General features: G+C 57.6%; 6 protein-coding genes across 6 annotated transcripts; 3 read left to right on the plus strand and 3 right to left on the minus strand.

Annotated features, from left to right (window-relative positions):
- Positions 1-18: 18 nt before the first annotated feature.
- CGGC5_v003007 (uncharacterized protein) lies at positions 19-1650 on the minus strand (the record flags this gene model as incomplete). Its single annotated transcript, XM_032031933.1, has 3 exons — positions 19-1213; positions 1269-1428; positions 1479-1650. The coding sequence occupies 3 exons, from the start codon at positions 1648-1650 to the stop codon at positions 19-21; spliced, it is 1527 nt and encodes a 508-aa protein (XP_031889067.1).
- Positions 1651-9245: 7595 nt separating this feature from the next.
- Positions 9246-12032, plus strand: ucp7 (UBA domain-containing protein 7; the record flags this gene model as incomplete). Its single annotated transcript, XM_032031934.1, has 2 exons — positions 9246-11870; positions 11931-12032. The coding sequence occupies 2 exons, from the start codon at positions 9246-9248 to the stop codon at positions 12030-12032; spliced, it is 2727 nt and encodes a 908-aa protein (XP_031889057.1).
- Positions 12033-12345: 313 nt separating this feature from the next.
- Positions 12346-12939, minus strand: ubc7 (Ubiquitin-conjugating enzyme E2-18 kDa; the record flags this gene model as incomplete). The annotated part of the gene is made up of 2 exons (XM_032031935.1): positions 12346-12599; positions 12693-12939. 2 exons carry the CDS (start codon positions 12937-12939, stop codon positions 12346-12348), a joined length of 501 nt encoding a protein of 166 aa, XP_031889056.1.
- A 548-nt stretch (positions 12940-13487) lies between these two features.
- CGGC5_v003010 (uncharacterized protein) lies at positions 13488-15446 on the plus strand (the record flags this gene model as incomplete). Its single annotated transcript, XM_032031937.1, has 1 exon — positions 13488-15446. The coding sequence occupies one exon, from the start codon at positions 13488-13490 to the stop codon at positions 15444-15446; it is 1959 nt and encodes a 652-aa protein (XP_031888837.1).
- Positions 15447-15651: 205 nt separating this feature from the next.
- On the minus strand, positions 15652-16586 carry smd3 (Small nuclear ribonucleoprotein Sm D3; the record flags this gene model as incomplete). Its single annotated transcript, XM_066151059.1, has 5 exons — positions 15652-15655; positions 15724-15748; positions 16166-16374; positions 16409-16473; positions 16539-16586. 5 exons carry the CDS (start codon positions 16584-16586, stop codon positions 15652-15654), a joined length of 351 nt encoding a protein of 116 aa, XP_066009592.1.
- Positions 16587-18003: 1417 nt separating this feature from the next.
- andE-2 (FAD-dependent monooxygenase andE) lies at positions 18004-20552 on the plus strand (the record flags this gene model as incomplete). The annotated part of the gene is made up of 5 exons (XM_032031939.1): positions 18004-18299; positions 18356-18627; positions 18683-19053; positions 19107-19780; positions 19832-20552. 5 exons carry the CDS (start codon positions 18004-18006, stop codon positions 20550-20552), a joined length of 2334 nt encoding a protein of 777 aa, XP_031888838.1.
- Positions 20553-20851: the final 299 nt, after the last annotated feature.

Below are 20851 nucleotides of genomic sequence, written 5' to 3' on the forward strand. Positions count from 1 at the left end.
AGAAAGCAACGAAGCCACTTAGAAGTGGTGGCGACGGTGGTGGTGAAGGTGACGAGCACGCATGGCAGGAGACGTGGGAGTCGCCGTGACTGTCTGAGTGGTCGTGATGTCGTCGTACTCGGTGACGTAGACAATCTCCTCCTCCCAGTAGATGATCGACACGGTGTGGCCGTTCGTGATGGTCTGAGTGGACACGAACTTGGGGGTCGAGGTGGGAGCCGAGGTGATGGACTCGAAGATGGGGGTAGGCGTCTGCTCGGGAGCGCTGGTAGCGGGAGCCTCCGAGGAAGCAGCCTCGGCAGCGACTCCAGAAGCGGTGCCGTAGCCAGCCTTGCCGCTCTCGTGGAAGACCTGGCCGGGAAGAGGGTTGGCGGTAGCAGTCTTGCCGGGAGTGTAAGTGAGGACAGGGACGGTGGGAGTGATGATGGCCGTGGGCTTGATGGAAGAGCTGGCAGAGCCGCCAGAGCCGCCCTCAGAGGAGCCGTCACCGAAGGTGATGGGGACATTGCCGGGAAGAGCAGTGTCGGGGCCAGTGACGTTCTCAGAGGAGAGGATGGAGGGAATGCTCATGTGGCACTGCTTGACCTGAGCCTCAGTCTGAAGGTCGAAGATGGCGCAGTCCTCAATGCGACCAGAGCCGTTGGTGCAGGTGTCAACGGCCTCCTGGAGGAAGTCCTCATCCCAGCCGGACATGAAGTCACCGTGGTATCCGTAGCCCTGGGTGTCACCGTTGGCAATGACGAAGCGGCCAGCACGGTCCTTGAAGGCGTAGGTGTTCCAGATGGTCTCGTACAGCAGGTTGGGGGTGGAGGTCTCAAAGCCCTCAGGGCAGGTACCATCAATGACAAGGTCAGGGTAAGCCATGTGGGACTTGTGGTCAGTGGAATCGAGATCCTTGCCGTTCCAGCAAGAAGGGAACATCATCTCGAAACGCACACCGTTGGCGCAGTTGGCATCGAGGTAGGCCTTGTCGGGCAGGAAGTGGCGGTAGAGAGTGCCCTCAGGAGCGCGAGCGTAGTTGAGGCAGTTGAAGCCGACAGCGCGCTGCTCGAGGACGGACTGCTTGGTCTGGCCAAGCGCGGCCCACTCAGACTTCTGGGGGTCGGGCTGGGAAGGGTCGCCAGCGGTGTAGTTGCGACGGTCAGTGTCACCAGCAACCATGCGGAAGCCAGGCGGGAATGCCTTGATATTCTTTCCATTAAGAAGATAATACCTGTCCATGTTAGCACGAGGCGCTCAGTTGACAGTTGTAGGATTGCAGGACTTACGCAAGCATTCCGCCGACTTGCTCGACAATCTCGAACTCGCCAGTGGCAGAGTCCTGGAAGTAGAGAGCAGGAGTCCAGTAGGCGGACTTGTCCTGGGTGACACGGCACGAGGTGCAGTCAGCGCCGGTGAGGGCAGCGAAGTCAGCAGAGGGCGAGATGCCTGTCTTTGTGTTAGTCCATGTGCCAAGCAAGGCAAAAGGGGAATCATACCGCTGGAGCCGTGAATGGCGTGGACGTGAGTGGCAGCCTCGCCAGGGTTCATGAGAGGGTCAACACGAGCGAGACCGACACGGCCCTGGCACTCCATGCGCCAGAAGGCGTCAACAGAGCTGACGAGGAGGGCGCCGACGGAGACGGAAAGCTGGATGGCGTTGAACTTCATCTTGGCTGATTTGAAGTGGTCGATGGAGGGTATCAGAGATAGAGTAAGGGGGGTAAGAAATGATGATACGAAAGATGGGGTATCAAAGTAAGGTATGCCGATGCGACAGAGGGTCGTTGGGTTCCAAAAGGAAAAAGGAGAGTGAGTACGCGATGTGGAAACTTGCCGGTTGGAAAGAGTCTGAAATCGCTACCTGAGCAACCAAAGGTCTCTTAGACAATAAAATATTGAATGAGAGTCCTGGTTCCAAAGTCCAGTTGGAGTGCAGAAAAGAACGAACCTCGCAAAGGTCGAGGCGCGCAAACGATACTTGGTGATCTTTCGGTTGAGGTGTTGTGGGTTGTTTTTGTGAAGGCGGAGGAGAAAGTTGTTGACGCGAGAGAGAGGTGGGAGAGTTGAGAGGCACCAGGTCGGCGTGAGATCGAAGAAGGGCGGGTGTGTGGGGCTAAGCGAGACGCTAAAGGGCGGTCGAGGTGGTGAATGAAGCTGTTGATGGAAGGAGGTAGGTTTGTGGGTGTTCACCGAGCCTTCCTTTTTTGGACCTTCCTTAACGAGTCGACAACACACTTTGTTGCTTCTTTGACGCTGTTAGGAGTGAATCAGAACCTTTTCGACGAAAGAGATTCTGATGTTCAGTGACTGATTTTCCTAGCACGTGACGTGGGTTTGTTGTTTTGATGATGATGGTGGAAGGTGCGTCGTCGGTGAGGGTGGTGATGGCTAGACCTCAATACTGTCCAATATGAGGCGGTTGACTTCGACACTGTGGAGATGCGACTTTTACGTTCTTGTCTTGCAGGCACAAAACCAAATTGGAATTCCGGCGTTTGATGCCCAGCACCTCAGTCAGAGTCCTAAATTGAGTGGTGGTGAGAGCAAGGAGTCGCTTTTCGGTGAGGCGGGTCGGTGCGGGAGTACGTCTAAGACGGGATGCGCGATGCGTCGTTTTGGCGGTAGAATCTAGCGGAGCGGGTTTACGAGTTCGATGAGTCCTCCTCTTTTACAATCTACGCTTGATACGAGTGACCGTTTTACGCAGTTCGGGGTTGACGTCGGGCGACTTGGCGTGAGGCGGTTTGCGATATGACGCTGTCGGGGGTTCGTGTAAGACGATGTCTGGCGATGACACTGGCCGGGCGGGAATGGAACCTGGGATCGAAGCCGCGCAAGGAACCGGAGGCTGGGAAAAAACCGATAATACCACAAGAAGGTAGTCTCGAAGTCGATCAGCAACGGCTGTCTTTTTTGCAAAAAAGTCGAGTCAAGAAACGAATGCGATCAACACACACACACAAACGGGGTCCAAGAGAAATGAACGTGCAAGACCTGCAAAAGGCAGCAGGGACTTGAAGCCAAGAAAGGAGCGGGATCCGCAAGTCGGTATTTCGGGAGGAGGGAAAAAAAGAATGGCTGAGGGCGACGAGCTGGAGAGCAAGCCACGAGATCAAAAAAGAGAGTGAGAGCGAGCGAGCGGCGGCGAGCGAGTAAGAGAGTGACTGTCAGAGACCCCGTGAAGGTGACGGATGGAGGGGGAGGGAAGGAGGGGAGAAGAGAGACTGGAATGGAAGTGATGCAGAAAGAGCACCGGGAGTGAGGGTCTTAGGTAGGAATCAGACGGCCGAAGGCCCAGGTGGAGAGACATGGCTAGAGGATATGGGCAATTCGCATTCTGCTGGGGGGATGGGTAAATGGGGGCCGCTGCGCTGCTGCTGGGTCTGCTGGGTGTGGTGAGGGTCACGGTGTGAGGAGGTGGACAAGGTGGACTCCACGAGATGGAAGGTGGCCCACGGTCGGGTGCCGCCTTCCACGCCCCTTGAGTGCCGGGGGTGTGTTAGCCACGGACCACGGTGCTCACCCCCGGCCCCTTCCCTGCCTACCCCCTTCCTAAAAAGGCGACAGGGGGTCGATGGAAGGGAACGAAGGCAGGCACCACTTGCAAGTCAAGTCGCACCCTTCCTTCCTTCGACGACGAGCGACACCGAAGTCTGATTTTCGTGGCTAGCCATGGTGCCTTCGTGGACCATCTCCATTGACAATACTTTGGCGAACTTGAATCGAGGCTTTCCTGGTTAGGCATCATCACAGCATCGCGATGATTCGCAGGCATCTATCGAAGCATAAACAGAATTTTTCATCGTATTGGATGTGGCTGGGTCAAAATGTTGAAGAGCCATCTCCATTGATCACCATTTGACCTACGGAGCAGGTACTTAGGTACCTAACACACAAGGCACCTGCCTTAGCCACCAGGAGGAACGACCGACGGGAGGCAGGCGGAAGCCCAGAGTTGACCGGTTTGGCCAGACGGGTTTGATTCAATTTGGTTTGGTTTGGTTTGGCCTGGTCAGGTCATCAGGACAGACCAGACCAGGAGAGAGTGAATAAGTGACAAGGACAGGCAGACAAATGGCGCATCTCACTGTCGATGCTCGTTCTTTTCTTCGCGAGTGACGGGGATCTCTAGAGACCATAATTGAATCTGCCTGCCAGTGTCGAGCGACTGTCCATTCGTGATTCCCTGCCCTCAATCAATCTGTCGGAGTGTTTCCTGGCGATCGTTGAAAAAAACAAGCCCACTGTCATTGATGCAACTTGCTTCTCTCGCCTCCGTTTGAGGGTCCTCGACGCAGGATCAGCAGCCAAACTCTGGCTGACAGCGGGCGACAACCGCCTCCTGTCTCCCCAAGGCCCAAGATGCAGCCGCTAGAGTCTGCAAAATGCCGCTACCCTGCCATCTGGCCGCGGCATCTTACGGCGATATGCCCCAGGGCAGCGGTCGGGCGAACCGTGTGGGAGGGATCGCTCTCCATGTGGGCTGGAATAGATTAAGGTACTGCTTCAAGGGGCCGGGCCAGCGCGACGCGACCAGGATCCTGCTGGCTGTGCCACAGGGGCCGCCTTGGTACAAGCCCCAAGTACCTTTCCAGGACTGTGGCAGTTACAGTTTACTGCTCACTCAGTGTTGCAATCAGCCAGTCCAGTCATTCTTCTCACAGGCTGGCTTGCCGCTGGCCCCCCTCATGCCACCACGCGAGCCAAACATCGTTTCTGTGCTTGTACTCCAAACGACGGCGCTCACGGACGTCGAGGAGAACCAACTGAAATGTGGAGGAGGTGACAGGCGAGGTCAGGCGAGGAACGAAGCGAGAGGCAAAAGGTTAATGCAAAAAAGAAGGCGAAAAAAAGACGCAGAGAATGTGAGAATTCAGGAGTCGGAACTGTTTCCCCCCATGCTCCTCCCATATGGTCCCCATCGGCCGAGCAAGAGTGGGAAAATTCGTCAAAAGTACGCGTACGTCGTCAGGTTCACCGTAAAGGCTACGAGCATTGCAGATTGCTCACTGTGCTAGTGTATCCGTAAGGCCGGCTACCGGTATTCGTAATGCGAGATAAAATGAGATGAGATGTGAGGCTGCGAGTGACGGTATGTTTTTTATTTGACTGTGCCGTTGAATGATGTGCTGGCCGGGGGGCACACCCGCTGAATGCGGTGACGATGTGCGCTGAACAGCTGCGATGCGACGATTGCGATATGTTCGGCAGCCCGCGCCGTTTGCTGGCCACAGCGTCAGGGGAGGTTTGGTTTGGAGCCAGTTTGTCGTAGCTAGCTACCTCATGTTGCTTCAAGATGCGATTTAGCAATGAAGACGTTCTTTTAGCAAGTTTGGCCACCAAGATTGGGTTGCGGCACCGTCCTCGTGCATGGCTTCAAGCAGCTAGCACCAACGGTTTGGCGCGAGTTGTGAGGGACCGGCGTCGTAGCCGTCTCCTCGGGGCGTACCGGTCGGTGCACACGAATGAGAAGTGAAGAACAGAGAAAGTGCCGCGGGTGGCTTCAGAGTGACACACGCGATATGCAGGTACAGGACGCTGCATCCACAGCTAAATGGGCGAAATGTCATTTGGTTGGGGGTCCCTCCATGGCTGCATGCAACTTCACATTGCGACTCCATTGCGACGCCCACTAAAGATGGGGGAGAGGCGAGGGCGGCACTCGGTGGACACGAACGAAAAAGGGAAGGGAGCAATGCGAAGCCAAGAGGAGGGAAGGAAGGAAAGAGGGATTCCCAAGAGGAAGCCCCTTCTTTCTTTCCAGTCCGAAGATCTGCGGCCAATGACACGGTGGGAAGCATTCATCCGGTGTGGGAAGAGCGAAAAGGAGCGCGAGAAAAAGAGGGCAGGAGGGGACTTTGAGGGGCAAGAACTCACGAGGACCGTCGCTGAGTGGCCAGTCGCACTTTCCCCCTCCAGTGTCCCCTCCTTCCAAGACGCAGGAACCACGGTAGGCACGTTGGTGGGTGCCCCTGTGCCCCTTTCGAAGGCGCGGGCCTAAGAGGGGCGGGAGGGGAGATCTTGCACTACCCCTTCGCCCTGATTGGCTGCCGAATCAGATGATCAGGGACGCCCCTGCCCCTGCCCTTTGGAGCCAATGGGGACTGCCACCACTCGACAGAGCAGCAGGTGGGGCCGGGCAGGCGGCTGGGATCTGCGCTAAGGTAATGTCAGGCATCTGCACTTGCACTTGCGCTGGCTGGCACACCGGAAAGTCCCTCCAGCAGCTGCTTCGGCACCAACACCAGACAGACAGGTGCAGGCGCCGGCTCCGAACTCCAGAGACATGGACATGGCCGGGGATGCGCTGGGCAGCGGCAGCGGTCTGCCAAACCCCTGCTGGCGGTGACTTCATTCGCACCAGGGGCACCACTCCGGCTTCACTTCGACCTCTCACAGACATTAGCCACCCCCGGATCATGCCCTCGGCGGCCCTCTTGGCCCTCTTTTAAGATGGAGTTCGAATCAATCCACGGCAGCCACGGCATGGCAATCGCCATTGGTGCATGGAGATGGGTTCATCTGAATCCTCCATCTCACCTCCAACAAGCAATCAGAACAAAATTGCGCCGGGCAGAAACAATGGGCAAGACAAGGCGGGAGATCATGTCTCTCCTTGCTATTCGGTCGTCCTACCGAGAACCCTTCGTGTTCCTCCGCCAGGTACGGGTCAATGGATGGATACACACGCGCCTTGACCGTAAATCAGATCAACATCCCGCCGTGCGTTCTCGTCTGCCAGGAACGAGAGACAAACTCCATGAATATTCCGAACGAGCCAGGGAACTACCAAGGAGGGACCACAGCGAGGCCAAGCGTCATTTCAATTCCGAAGGAAACAGCCCTTTGGATCCTTTACGGCGCGGGGTGCCAACGGCTGAAAAGTCGTGTCCCGTTCTGCGCATGTCATTGGGAGACGCGGCATGCATAAGCACGGCAGCAACAGCTAGCCCTCGCACGACAGCGCTTAGCTGAGAACGACTCTCGAACCGCTGGCTGTGCGCGCGGATAATCGATAACCAAGAATCCCACGATCCATCGCATCGCACCGTGAAAACTCAGCATGTCCTCCTGCGCACGACAGCCTCTTCTGGAAACACCTCTCCTCTCATCTTACTCGAGGCAGTCGTTGTCACTTGGCACCTTCGTGAGACTGTGCCTTGCGGCCCTCAGTGGCTGGGAGAGCCAAGAGGAAAATCGCACGAGGAGAAGCAAACATTCCAGCCGTGCCACGATGCCACCGGCTTCTTCCAACAGCTCCCGCGGCGCCACCTTTGCTTCTTCGCCTTCCATTTCAACGGCCGGCAGTCTCGGCAGATCACCATACCGCCATACCAGCCAGCCCGTCCAATCGTCGATGGTCTGATGCCGTTGCTTCTACGAAGAGCGTGTCTTACAGGTGCGACAGACATTGTCCCCAGCGAAGCTTTTCTCCATCGTCAGTAATGTCGTCGCCGCTGATCAACCGCGAGTCGCGTTCGGGATTATCACTATCTGGACTATCAGGGGTGCCATTCTTGGATATCCAGACTGACGTGGACACAGCAATTTTAGCAGCGTCCCGCGATTCAGCATTCAGCCTGTCAGCTTCGTGCTCAGCCTTTCCCCCTGATCGCCCACCTCCAGGGATGACCCCAGCCCTCGATATTCGAAACGAGTTTCAGCCCTTCGCTAACGGGGGCAATGCGCCAATCATCCGAACTGTTCCAAAAACGATCACAGTGGCCAAGGCCTTTCGTCCCATTGATGTTCAATGCATCTGGCATTCCCCAGAGGGCCTATTGCAAGGAATTCCCGCCGTTTGCGCTGCCAGCCAAACAGCTCCGTTTGAACCATCTGCCTCTGAGAGTCAAATATTAACCTTAGAGAGAGTGCTTGTTTCTCTTACATCGAAACAGTTGTTTGCTGTCATGTATCAGACGAAAGCCAAGAAGAGTCCCTTGAGCCTTTCAACGCATATCTCGGATCCCTCTTGATATCACACTCTACGTTGCGAAAGGAAGAGGCAGTTGCCCAATACCCAACGCTAGAGTGATTGCACGCTCCCGCCTCTGCTTGGTGCTCATCTCAGACCGGCTTGCCATCAGCAGACAGATAAGTGCTATGATATTGACTGGCCGTCTTTGATGATGAAACGGACTTTATTCCGTGTGCGACGTCGCTCGTCAGGCCATACCACGTAACACTTCCATCGCGCCCCGTCCGACAGCCAGTCCGACCCGCGTCATTTGAATGACAGTCCGGCCAGCTTCCCACCCGGCAAGCAACATCCGTCCATCATCGTGCCCACCACTTAGTGCGCACGATGCCCTTGACATTCAAGATGACTTTTGGTAATCTTCATCAGCAAGGTCCATTCAGGAGATTCAACGACTGGAGTGAAGTAGCCTTTGGCATTTGCGGAGGAATTGCTTCTCGACAGAGACCTAGATCTGCGCGGCACTTTTCGGCCGATTGCGCCGCAATTCAGTCTTACGGCAGCAATAGCCTGAAGGCCCGGGGTTTCGAAGTGATTGAGCTGCATCATCACCCCTTCTGACCGCCGCCAGTCTCAGGCGACCAGCCTGAAGTGAAGTGGCTAGTGTCCGGAGCCATCACTCCATGGGATCATCGTAGCTCAGACATGCATTGTGTGATCTCCATGGCGAACTCGACTGCGCCTTCTGGAATACAAACACCACTAAACAGAAACGATCCGGTGCGCCGTGTTGGGAGTGGCTGTGGTTCGGAGGGCGGATAATGCTTTCATGCGATGGGGCTGACGACGTCGTTCAGTGTGAAGGGTTTCCCCGCGACTCGCGAGAGATTCTCCAGACAGGTGCTCGGGATGAGCGAGGCAATTTGGGAATCGAGATGTGACAGCAGCGATGATCCCACACGGATGAAATTGTTTACCCCTTTTTTACTTTCGGCGCCAGCCGTACTCTGTAAAATCTCATGGGCCGTGCGAGGGGCAGCATCGAGTCTTAACCCCGATGCTGATAACGCCGAGAAAGATTGGTGCCTGAGAATGTTGCGCCATCTCAGGCCGAAGCTCAAGCCTCGGCAAAGCCACAGATCCCAAGCTTCAGCCACAGTGCCACATGCCACCTACGTCCACACGACACCGCAATCAGCCAGGCCCGATCCAGGGGACAAGGGCGAGACAATCGAAGTCTAGAAACAATCCGAAAACGATGCATTGAGCCCTCCTTGACGCCCTCACGACCTCACGAAATTGATGACATGAACGATTGCACCTCGAACACTCCCAGCACGTCAAGATGGATGATCTCTCGGGATTGGACTGGTCGTCGTCGTCGGCCAGCAAGCCTGGCAACAAGGCGCCGCCGATGAACCCCTCAGGCGCCAACTACTTTGGCTCCATGCCCATGCGACAGACGACGGCCTCGACGCCATCCCCGTTCCCCTCCGGCCGCAACACGCCACTGTCCGCCCAAGGCTCCGGAGCTGTCCCCGCCGCAGCTCAACCCCCGGCCGCGAAGCCGGCGGGCGACAGCTTCAGCAACCTGATGAACTTCGCCGGCGGCCCGCCAAAGTCGACCGCGAACCTGAGCTTGCGCGAGCAGCAGCAGCGACTCGAGGCCGAGAAGAGAAAGAAGGAGGAGGAGCGAAGGAAGCAGGCGCAGGCGCAGTTCGGAGGAGGATTCCTGGACACTCTCGGCTCGGGCTCCGTGTCACGGACTACGTCACCGGGCATCCTGTCCCCTGGCTCGTCTACCAGCAAGAAGGCCAGCGACGACGACGATCTCTTTGCGGCGTTCAACGCGGATACAAAGGTTGACAATGCTAGTCACTACCCACCGCCGCCTCAAAAGAGCCCCTCGCCCGCACTGGCGCAAACGCCTGCGCTGGATCTCAGCAATCCGAGCGCGTGGAACAAGCCTGCCGCCCCTGCAAACAATGGTGGCTTCGGAGACGACGATGACCCATTCGGATTGAACCAGCTGAAACCCAAGGCTTCATCACCCGCTCCACCTCAAGCAGCCGACGACGACGATTTCCTCGGTGACCTGGGCCGACCTGTGGAGGAGGTCCGTCGCAAGCAGCCACCGCCTCCCGAGCCCAAGCGGCCCGAACCCGGAAAGCCGATTGAGGCGTCTGATTCCAGCTCCGACGATGAGCAGCCCGCCCCGCGCGGCGAGATGGCCGAGTTTGATAAGGCTGTCGCCCAGCTTGTGGACTACGGCTTCACCCCTGAGAATGCAAGGCGGGGTCTGACGGAGAGTGGTGCGGGGTTGAATGTGCAGGCGGCGGCGAACTGGCTTCTGGACGATGCCCATCGCCAGGCCAAGGCCAAGGCTCAGGGCAAGGACCCCGCGGCAGCGTCGAGAAGAGGACGGGAGGATGGAAGGCATGATAGTCAGCGGAGAGCCGACACACGGTCGCCAGCCAGCGGCGAACCAGACTTCTCCAAGACTGCCGCTGCTGTGGGCAGCAGTCTGTTCAAGACTGCCAACTCCCTCTGGAAGACCGGCAAAAAACAAATGCAGCAGGCTGTCGCGGAGTTCAACCAGGAGGGAGGCGACCCGAATCAGCCCAAGTGGATGCGCTCCGCGCAGCAAGACCGTACTCAGGCTCCCGAGAAGCGACGCGTGGAAGCTACGGACGAGGCTATGATGTTGGAGTCCGGTGGCCGTCCACCCAGGAAAGCTGGCCAGTCGTCGCAGTCATCGAGACCGGAGCCCTCTCACCGAACTGCTTCTCCAAGGGACTTCTCCCCCGCAACCTCGGCACCTTCGAGCGGCAGAGGTACTCCAGTTCCGAAGTGGCAGCAGCAGGCTGGTCCGGCGGTGCCCGATTCGAGAACGCGCGCAAGCAAGCTGGCCATGGCAGATGACAGTGCAGCGTCGTATGTTAGTCCGCATAGAAGGAAGAAGGCTACCCCTCAGCCTGAAGAAGCACCGCCAAAGCAGGAGGAGCCAGATCTGCTGTTCAACTCCCAGGCCCCTGCATCAAGACCCGTTCAGTCGCAGCCGAAGCCACAGCAGCAGCGCCCCGCGCAACCCTCCCAGCCTGCCCCGGCACCAAGGCGCCCCCCTTCGCCCAAACCAGCTCCCCGGCCTGCGCGCCAGATCCCACCCATTACTCCAGCAGCCATACAGCAATCCACGAAGCACCGCCTCGATGGAACAGCTCACTTCAAGCGTGGTGACTATGCCGCTGCTCATTCCTCATACTCGTCGTCTTTGTCTGCCGTACCAGCATCCCACCCCTTGGCGATCGTCATCCTCACCAACCGTGCATTGACGGCTCTCAAGACGGGCGAGCCGAAACAAGCCGTCGAAGACGCCGACTCTGCGCTCAAGATCATCGGACCCGGCGGCGGCCAGGGCGAACAGGTGTCCGTCGTGGGCGACAACGGCGGCGACGAGAAGCGCGACATGCGCGATCTCTACGGCAAGGCGCTTAGCCGCAAGGCCGAAGCTCTCGAGCAGATGGAGCGCTGGGGCGACGCGCACGCTGTGTGGTCGACCTGCGTCAAGAACGGCGTCGGCGGCGCCACGGCCATCGGTGGCCGTCAGCGCTGCCAGAACGCCCTGGCGCCGAAACCGAAGCCGAAGCCCAGGCCCGCTGCTGCTCCTGCGCGGCCCCGTCCGGCGGCTACCCCGGCCAAGAGCTCTGAGGCAGTTGACCGGCTGCGCAAGCAGAACCAGGCGGCCGCTGCAGAGGACGACGAGAAGTTTGCGCTGTCGGAGAAGGTCGATGCTAAGATTGCGGCGTGGAGGGACGGCAAGAGGGATAACCTGCGCGCGCTCATCGGCAGCCTGGACCAGGTGCTCTGGGAGGGCAGTGGGTGGAAGAAGGTGGGATTGCACGAGCTCGTCATGGCGAACAAGGTCAAGATCAACTACATGAAGGCCATTGCCAAGTGCCATCCCGACAAGGTATGTCGTATTCTGTTTCTAGCTTGTTGAGGGGTTGATGTACTAATTGCATGTGCGCAGCTCCCACAAGACGCCAGCACGGAGGTCAGGCTCATCGCCGCAACGGTGTTTGCGACCCTGAACGAGAGCTGGGACAAGTTCAAGTCCGAGAACGGACTGTAACGTGGCGCATCTTCATGATTATCATCATCATCACATAGCTGTCATCTTTAGCGCGACATCTGTCCGCGGCAAAGGAGCGCATGGACTCCTTCTCTCTGCCGTAATTAAAGCATGAAATATAGAAAGTGAACAAAGCGAATATTTCGATTCCCCAAACGCCGTGCTATGCAAAGTAGTACTAGCTCTTCTCTACCAGATGTCTACGCCCCATGTGACCGGATTAAACCCCGTCCTCTCGGCCGCGCAGCTTCCCCCCGCTTCCACGGATTCACTCGTAGTCTTATGTTACCCCCGTCATAGATACAGGTCGGTTTTACAAACCCAGAGAGCGCCTGACGCCGTCGCGGACCTTTTGCTCGTACTCGCCGCGGCGCTCGCGCCACATCTTGGCCGCCTCGACGTTGGCGGGGCTCTCGTCGTTGGGCTCGGCGAGCATGCTCATAACGGAAATGAGGATCTTCTCGACGGACTGGATGGGGGACCAGCGCTCGGAGGCGTGCTCGTAGTGGTTCGGGTCGTCGCCGGGAGGGTGGAGGATGGAGATGCAGACGAGGCCGCTGGGGTAGACTTTTGCGAGGTTAGCTTCCATTTATCATTGTATTGCGTCGTGGCTCGGAGAAGGACGGACGAGGAAGCAGACGAGGACATGATGCGACTCACTGTTGGGGTGCCACATGTCGACGAGGAACTTCATCGTCGGCGGGGCGAGGGGGTAGTCCTTGGGGAACTTGAGCTCGGCGGGGAAGACGCCGCCCTCGAAGGGAGTGCCCTCGGGGCCCTGGATCAGGGCCTCCCACTGGAGGAGGTCGTCCTCGGAAACGGGGCCGGCGGTGATGCCCTCCGGCGGGTTGTTCGTCAGGGCGCGGTATTCCTGGAGGAGGCGGCGGTGGGCGGTTGATTGGGCCATTGTGTCCGCGGATGAGCCGGGGGAGGGGTAGAGGTATGCGGTGTGCTGTCGCAGCGAGGAATGAAGGGGGAGAGAGAGCTGTTGAGGAAGGGGTCTGGTCGTGTAGAGGTGTGTGTTTGGGTGAAGATTGTGCCGGGCCGTTTTTTGGGTTTGAAGACACCGTTCGACTTACACAATCGTCGGGATGGGTGCTGTTGTCATGGAGTGAGCGATTGTCGGTGCGTCGGCAGCTGGGAGGTTGGCGGGGGTGGGCCCCCGTGGCTCCAGGTTCGGTGCTAGCAGCAGTAGGCACGTAATTCCCCGAGGTTTTGCCCCCCGGTGATGCGCGTGCAAATCGGAGCTTGGGTCGGCAGCCGCTGCTGCGAAGCATTTTTGGAGCTTTGTCCACCACAACCCGACTGCTGCACCTTTTTCTGCCCTGGGCCGACCTCACCCGTTTATCCCGGCAGCAACCTCCCAACGCAACCTCTTTTCTGCGGGAAAAGTTGCACCACACATAGGCAGGGTAAAGACATACTTACACACCTTTACCCTATGCCTCCCACGAAATGCCACCACGAGTGTCACTGAGGCCAATCGCCGGCCGTGCGGCTTCCCTTGCCGCAGGCAAGCAGCAACCCTCGGCGCCCGCAGTATGCCTGTTCTGCTCGCTCTCCACAGCTCCTCCGACACCTTCACGACGCACGACCAGCAGTACTCGACGGGGACCCTCGAAGCAGCGCCGGTACTTCCAGTCCTCCACGCACGCGATTCACTCCTCAGCAAGCAGCAGCAGCGCCGCCGCACAGAATGCGCGGTCGGAGCTGATCGACATCCTGCTCGAGCTGCAGAAGCACGCCGTCAACCACGTCAACCTGTCCCGTCTGCAACTCGCGCTGCAGGGCCTGCGCCAGGAACCCGGGCACGAGAACGTGCGCGTCGCGATCCTCGCCCTGGCGGACGGCGCAGGTGAACCCGGGAAGACGGCGAGGGAGCTCTTGAGGGTGCTGCTCGCGGACCCGCTGGGCGACGAGGCGGAGTGGGAGAGGGCCGTGAAGGGCCATGACACGACGCAGCCGCTTGTCGTGCGGGTCGGCGAGGCCAAGGGCGACGAGGGGAAGGGCACTACGCTGACGATATCCAAGACGAATCTGCTGCACGAGCTGGATGTGTCGTCGCCTGCGTTGAATGGGTGCGGGGTGGAGCTGCTGCTGATGGAGGTGAATCCTCTCTCTGCGGGAGCGGCGGCGGCTGGGCAGGCGGCGGCCGTGATGGATGTGGAGCAGGCTGTTTTGGTGCCGACTGTTGATATCCAGTCGAGCTCGGGGCGGTACACCCCTGTGACTACGCCGGTGCACAAGGCTATTGTCGTGTCGGAGGGGATCATGGGCGCTGCGACGGTGGCGGCGTTGCCGTTGGCGGCGTACCGTGATTCCGTCCTCGCGGCGGTCAACTTACCAAAGTACCCGGTTGAGGAGGGCGAGCAGCTTGCGTTCCAGCCCATTGACGTGAGTGTAGGCAGCAAGGGTCTCGATCGCATCCGAGAGAACATTGGCAACGCGATGGAGTATGAGCGTGCGTGGTACAAGAGCAATGTGCCCGCCATTGTCGAGTGGCTGAAGGCTGGGGTGGAGAACAACCCGGCAGGGGCCACGAAGCCGGTCGTGAAGACACACATCGCCTCTCTACTGCGCAACGCTCTCGCGGGGATTGAGGCCGAGCAGGGGCGCCTTACGTCTGGACGGCTATCAGCAGAGGTTGCCTCGCCCAAGTTGGCAGTTATGAACGATCGATTGGCGGAGTGGTCACAATTCGCGCACGAGGAGCTGCAGCAGCAGCTCGACCTCGCGTTCGCAGGGACAAGGTGGCGCAAGCTAGGCTGGTGGAAGCTATTCTGGCGCGTGGACGACGTCGGCGTCCTCACTTCCGACATGCTCAACCAGCGGTTCCTCCCTGGCGCTGAGCGCGAGCTCGTCTTCCTCGCCGGCCGCATCGCCGAGTCTGGCGTCGTGCCCGCCCTTGAGGCGCCCACCTACACCCAGCCAACATCTGAACTGCAGCCGCAGCCGGAGACCAAGACAATCACGAAAATCACGAGCCGCACACCCAAGTGGCCCACGCACATCTCCTTCACCCGCCGCTACCTCCATGAGGAGACGGTCCCCGCGCTGCAGGCCCTCGCGCAGAAGCTCGTACTGCAGGCATCGAGCACCTCGGCCCTCACCGGCGCGCTCGCGGGCCTGCTCTACGTCTCGCAGTACGCGGGGTCGATCTACGAGGCGGGCGCCGTGGCCGCGCTCGGCATCATGTGGAGCCTGCGCAACCTGCAGAAGAAGTGGGAGACGGCGCGGACGTACTGGGAGGGCGAGGTGCGCGAGGAGGGCCGCAAGGCGGTCAGGGCGGTCGAGCAGAGCGTTGTCGAATCGCTGGACACGCCGAGAGATACGCCGATCGAGGGCGAGGAGGAGCTGCGCAAGGCCAAGGAGCTGGTAGAGAAGGCCGAGGACGCGCTGAAGCGTCTCGAGTAAGGAGGGGCTCTTGGTTTTGCGATCACGTTGTACCATCATCTGTATAATGTATAAAACACAAAAGTCACCATAGACAAAACATGACAAAAGCTCTTCCAAATTTCATGACACGACTATGCTCCAACACGGATGGTATTGAGCCTCTTTTGGAGGATGGACAAGAGTGGCACCTCTTTTTGGCATTGATATTCCGGCATTGACTCTCTCATCTTGGCTGGTTTGTCAGCGGATTTTGTAGCTTGGAGTTTTGACAACGGCTCAAGAGAGTGAGGCCTACCCTAGCAAACCGCTGTATCCCTCTTCTAGAAAGCATATGGTTGAATGGTATCGTTACTTCTCCTGACGTCATCCCCCTATATAATCACTCTTGCGTAGCCCCTTATTCAGAACCCAGAAACCGTAAAACGCCGTGAACTTTTTTCTCTTCGAGATTGGTGTGTTGGAGTTCCGCCCGCTTTTCCTTTGCTCAGACTGCCTCGCCTTGGTTTGCCCTGCCTCTTGTCGAATCAAGCGTGGTTCGGTACGCGTTTTTGTCATATGTATTGAGTAGTAGCGCCATCGGCAACGCCAGATCGTCGCTGGATCACTCGTCATGCCTGCCGCCAGAAACTTGCAGAATGGCCACCAGAAAGTCCGTCAAACCCAGATGTCTCCTGTTTACCTGCCTCCACGACCACTGGCGCGGGCCCTGCTGACGGTCGCGCGACCACGAGCCATACCGACACCGCGGCCGCGGACGTTGCGGGAGCGGAACATGGGTGCGTTGCGGAGCATGTCGGGGACGATGAAGAAGCGGACGTGGGAGCCGCGGATGTAGACCTGGTCGAGGTGGGAGACGCGGCCGTCGCGGGCGGTGACGGTGATGTCCTTGAGCTGGACGTTCATGTTGTCCTCGGCTGGAGTACGACGGCATGTTAGCAATTGGGTTCTGCGTATGGAGCATGGGAAAATGGAGGAGAAACATGCCTTCGAGGAGCTTGCCGCGGTAGGTTTGGCCCGAGGTGATTTCGAGGGTGACGATGTGGCCCTGTTCCGCGCGCTGGGTTAGCTGTGCTGGTCCTTCTTTCTGTGAGGAATTGGGGAGGAATGTACCTGAGCCTCGTTGAGGAGCTTGATGGGGATGCCGATTGTGGAAGTCATTGTTGCGGTCGGGAGAGGGGTGAAGCTGTTGTGGGGGTTGGTGGATTGGGGGGTCGGCTAGGCAGCTTGTCGCGATCGCGCGGGTGTTTGATGGTGGAAGGACAAAATGTGAGGCTCGCGGTTTGGGGGATAGCTGGCGCTTTGGTTTTTCCGGGCCGGGGATTTGGCCTCACCTTAGCTCACCGAGGTGTGCGACCTGGAGGGTGTGTTGCAGGGCGGTGGAGTTTCGGTGTGGGGCCAGATGGTAGGCAGCTGCACCCAACCTGACGAGCCACAAGCAACCAAAACTGGCAACATGTTGCTTGACATTTCGAAATGATTTAGCGAGTCGTCGTTCTTGGTTGGTTCTTGTCACCTTTTGAACAATCATTGGACAAGAAAGACACATCTGATCAGTGCCCACGTCAGCTTGTCAACATGTCGACACCCACAGCAAAGCCACTACGGCGTGTTCTTACATAGATGCACGACTATTCGGGACAAAATAATGCCCGAGATGTCGAGTTCAGAAGTGTATCGCTGACGCGTCTTGCAATCTCGCTGACTATGGACTCCGTTGATCAAGGCAACAGCTCAGTGGGCAGCATTTACCGGAGAGCACAGTTCCCGAATTCGAACCACTCAACCAATCAACGTCATAAAGGAAGAACACGGCGATAGTTGCCTAAGCGTGCAGTCAAATAAGATGACTCAGCGGAAATGCGGCGCATAGGATATCATGAGCGGCGTATCGAAACGGCCATCTGATAATGAATCATGCCAAAGTTTGCAGCGGTTCCCTCTGAATACGCGGGGAACACCAACCGACTGGACGAACAAAGCCACATCAAAATCCGTGATCGGCAGACTTTGGCGTGTCAAAATCCAAGGGAACGGTCGGCGGTCGGCAGTCCAGCCCGCCGTGCTACGCCCAAGCCACACACCAAAAACACGGTCGAATAAGGGGCCACGGCGCAGGCCTAGCCTCGGGATTTTCTGTGGGCTCGACCTCGGGTCCGATTTCCAGGATGGGAATCCTCATACTACCGAGCCCCTGTCACCGGGCCTCAGCTGGAGCAACTCCCGACGAACACGGCAAGTCCAGTAGGATGCAGCTGTTTGTCTGTTTTGTTTGACGGAGGTGAATGCCGCACCGTCTCATATGCTGGCGCCTGCCGGTACATGGGACCAGGCTTCGGCTCGGGTGTCATTTAGGACCCGATTCCACCGTACGGACGGACAGCCCACGCCAACCGATTCTAGACATAGGGGATCTGCCGCTGTTGAGATGGGAATTGTATTAAAAGAGAAGGTCGTCTGAAGTTGTTTGCTTTCGAATTGGTAGACATCAGCATTCTAGAAATCAACAATCACTTGACATTATACCACTTTATTTTCGTCTTATTTTGCATAGCGACTATCACTCTAGAAATTCAACATGGGCTTCAAGGTCATCATCGCTGGAGGCAGTGTCTCTGGACTGTCTCTGGCGAACATGCTGGAAAAGTTCAACATTGACTACGTCCTCCTCGAAGCTTACCCCCAGATCGCGCCCCAGGTCGGCGCAAGTATCGGACTGTTGTCCAACGGCTTCCGCATCCTCGATCAGTTTGGCTGTTACGAGCCTATTCGTGACATTGCGGGAGACTTCTACCTGAAGGCTAGTATTCGCGGATCTGATGGCAGGGTAAAATCAGAAAACTCGCGTGCCTCCACTCACCACCTTGAAAACCGGTATGTTTGACCTGACAACACGGCACAAAGCCCTGTCGGCACTAACAACATTTCAGACTCGGATACCCCTCCATCTTCATCGATAGGCAGATCCTTCTCCAGGTCCTGTACGACAACCTGCAACACAAGGAGAAGGTCCTCACGAAGAAGAGAGTTTCTCGAGTTGATCTTGTCAAGGGTGGTGTCCAGGTTCACACCGACGACGGATCCGTCTATGAGGGAGACATTATTGTTGGCGCAGATGGAATCCACAGCGCCGTCAGAGAGGAGATGTGGCGCATCGGAAAGGAAGAGACGCCCGGATACTTCCCCGAGGATGAACAGTCTAGTGCGTTGTCCTGAGACTCGTGGTATGCCGCGTTCACTTGCTAACGCGTCTACAGGAGTTCCCGTCGACACGAAATGCATCTTTGGCATCTCCAAGCGCCCCACAGATCTGCCACCGTACACACAACAAATGGTGCACCAAGGAGGCCGAAGCTACCTGATTGTGCACGCGCCCGGCAACAGAACGTATTGGTTCTTGTTCAAGGGCACCGGCAAGACCATTTACGGCAAGGATATTCCTCGATACTCTGAGGATGACAAGGAGAAGTTGGCGAGTGAGCACAAGGACGACAAAGTCTACGACGACTTGACCTTCGGTGCCATCTACAAGAACCGCATCATGTCGACCCTGGTACCTCTCGAGGAGTACGTGTTCGAGAAGTGGCATTACAAGAGGATCATCACCATCGGTGATGCAAGCCACAAGGTGAGTGGCATTCAAGATCCTGTCCTTTCAAGACCTAGACTAACGAGTTCAAGATCGATCCCATCTCCGGTCAAGGCGGCAACGGCGCCATCGAAGCCGCAGCCCTCCTCATCAACGCCCTCACCAACATGCTTGAGAAGAACCCCAAGAGCCCAACGGAGGAGGACATCAGCAACGCCTTCGCTTACGTCCACGAGAAGCGCCACGCCAGAGCAAAGGCCTTGGTCGCCAGCGCTCACAACCTCCAGATGATCCTGACCGGCAGATCACCCCTTTCCACCATCGTCGTCAACGTTCTCATGCCCATCCTCGGTGAGGAGAGCTTCCTCAAGACCATCACCCCGATCGCCACAGCCAGCCACCACATTGAGAGACTCCCTCTCCCGAAGAGACCCCGTCTCATTCCTTACAATGATGAGCTCCCGGCCAGGCCTATCGAGAGCAAGGCGACCTGGGCACCTTTCGTTCTGTCTGCGGGAGTCCTGGGTGCGTTGTTGTACCAAGCAGCGTCGCCAGCGCACATTGCGAACGTCGTCCGTTCATTCCAGGCACTGCCGGCTCTGCTGAATGGTGCAGCAAGCAACTCCAGCCTTGTTGCTTCATTCGCAGCACCTGCGGCTGAGAATACGGCGCAGACTATCCAGCTCCGAGCCAACCTTCTCTCTGCTCTCACGATGTGGTTTGTAGAAGGTAGCCGCGTTGGTAACAAGATTGCCGTTCTGTCTTGGTACGTATCCTAGTCACCACCAAGTATCCATATAACTAACGAAGACTGCAGGCCCGCAACCGCCGTCGCCGCGTACACCATCCTCGGCCCCAAGGCCGTCATGCCTGCGTTCAGCTTGGCAACGCTTCTTCTGGGCGCCAACAACATCCCCGGCCGCCACGTTCCCACCAACATCGCCAAGTCAATCCTGCCTGCCGTCGTCACAGGCTACGGCATCCCCATGGTCCTGGCATCCCTGCCCATTCAGAACCCCCAACTTCATCAAGCCGCCAACGTCGTCGCCACCGCGGCCCCTCTTCTCAGCGCGGCACTCCTTAAGCTGATCCCCAACGCGACCAAGACCGTTAAGAACCTCATCAACCCGCCCAAGCCCGACGTCGAGGTCAAGGAGGAAGAGACGGAGGAATTCCTCGACATGTACCAGAAGAAGGACGTTGCGCCGCTGAAGTCCACCTACGCTTTCACTGCGGGTGTCTGCGCAGTGGCCCATATTGTTGGTGCCATCTACACCAACTTCGAGAACCCTTCCACAGTTGGAGCTGCGGGTCTGCTTACTGGCAGCAGCGCCTTGTTTGGGTTGGCCTCTGTGACCCTGTCCTCTTACCTGACTTGGGACCTGAGGACACAGGGATATCTGACCAACAAACAAACCCTCATCGCCGGTATGGCCAACCTCGCTAGCAACGTCTTGCTCGGCCCGGGAGCCGCTTTCTCTGGCTTCTTCTACTGGCGCGAGAACGTCATTTCCAGCCTGGGTGACACATTTCCTTGAGTAATTTTCAGCATTAGCGTGGGATTCTCTCAAAATCTCCCTCATCGCGACTTCGGTTTTCTTTGTGAGCAGCGTGGGACATAGGATAGACATATATTTTACATCATAAACTGTAGCCAAAGACTGGTAGATATTTGTTTGTTTTCGTTAGGAGATTGATCCGACTCATCCAAATACATGTCGTCGGGCATTTACCTTGTATTAGTGGAACGTGTTAGTGAGCGACGATTTTGCGATCAATAAAGTAAAAGCTGTGCATTCTTGCTCTGCTCTGGCCTAATGTTGAATGAGCCAACCGC

The sequence above is a fragment of the Colletotrichum fructicola genome (genome assembly GCF_000319635.2).
Source record: "Colletotrichum fructicola Nara gc5 chromosome Unknown KSG_Nara_v1_contig02, whole genome shotgun sequence".
Lineage (NCBI taxonomy): Eukaryota > Fungi > Ascomycota > Sordariomycetes > Glomerellales > Glomerellaceae > Colletotrichum > Colletotrichum fructicola.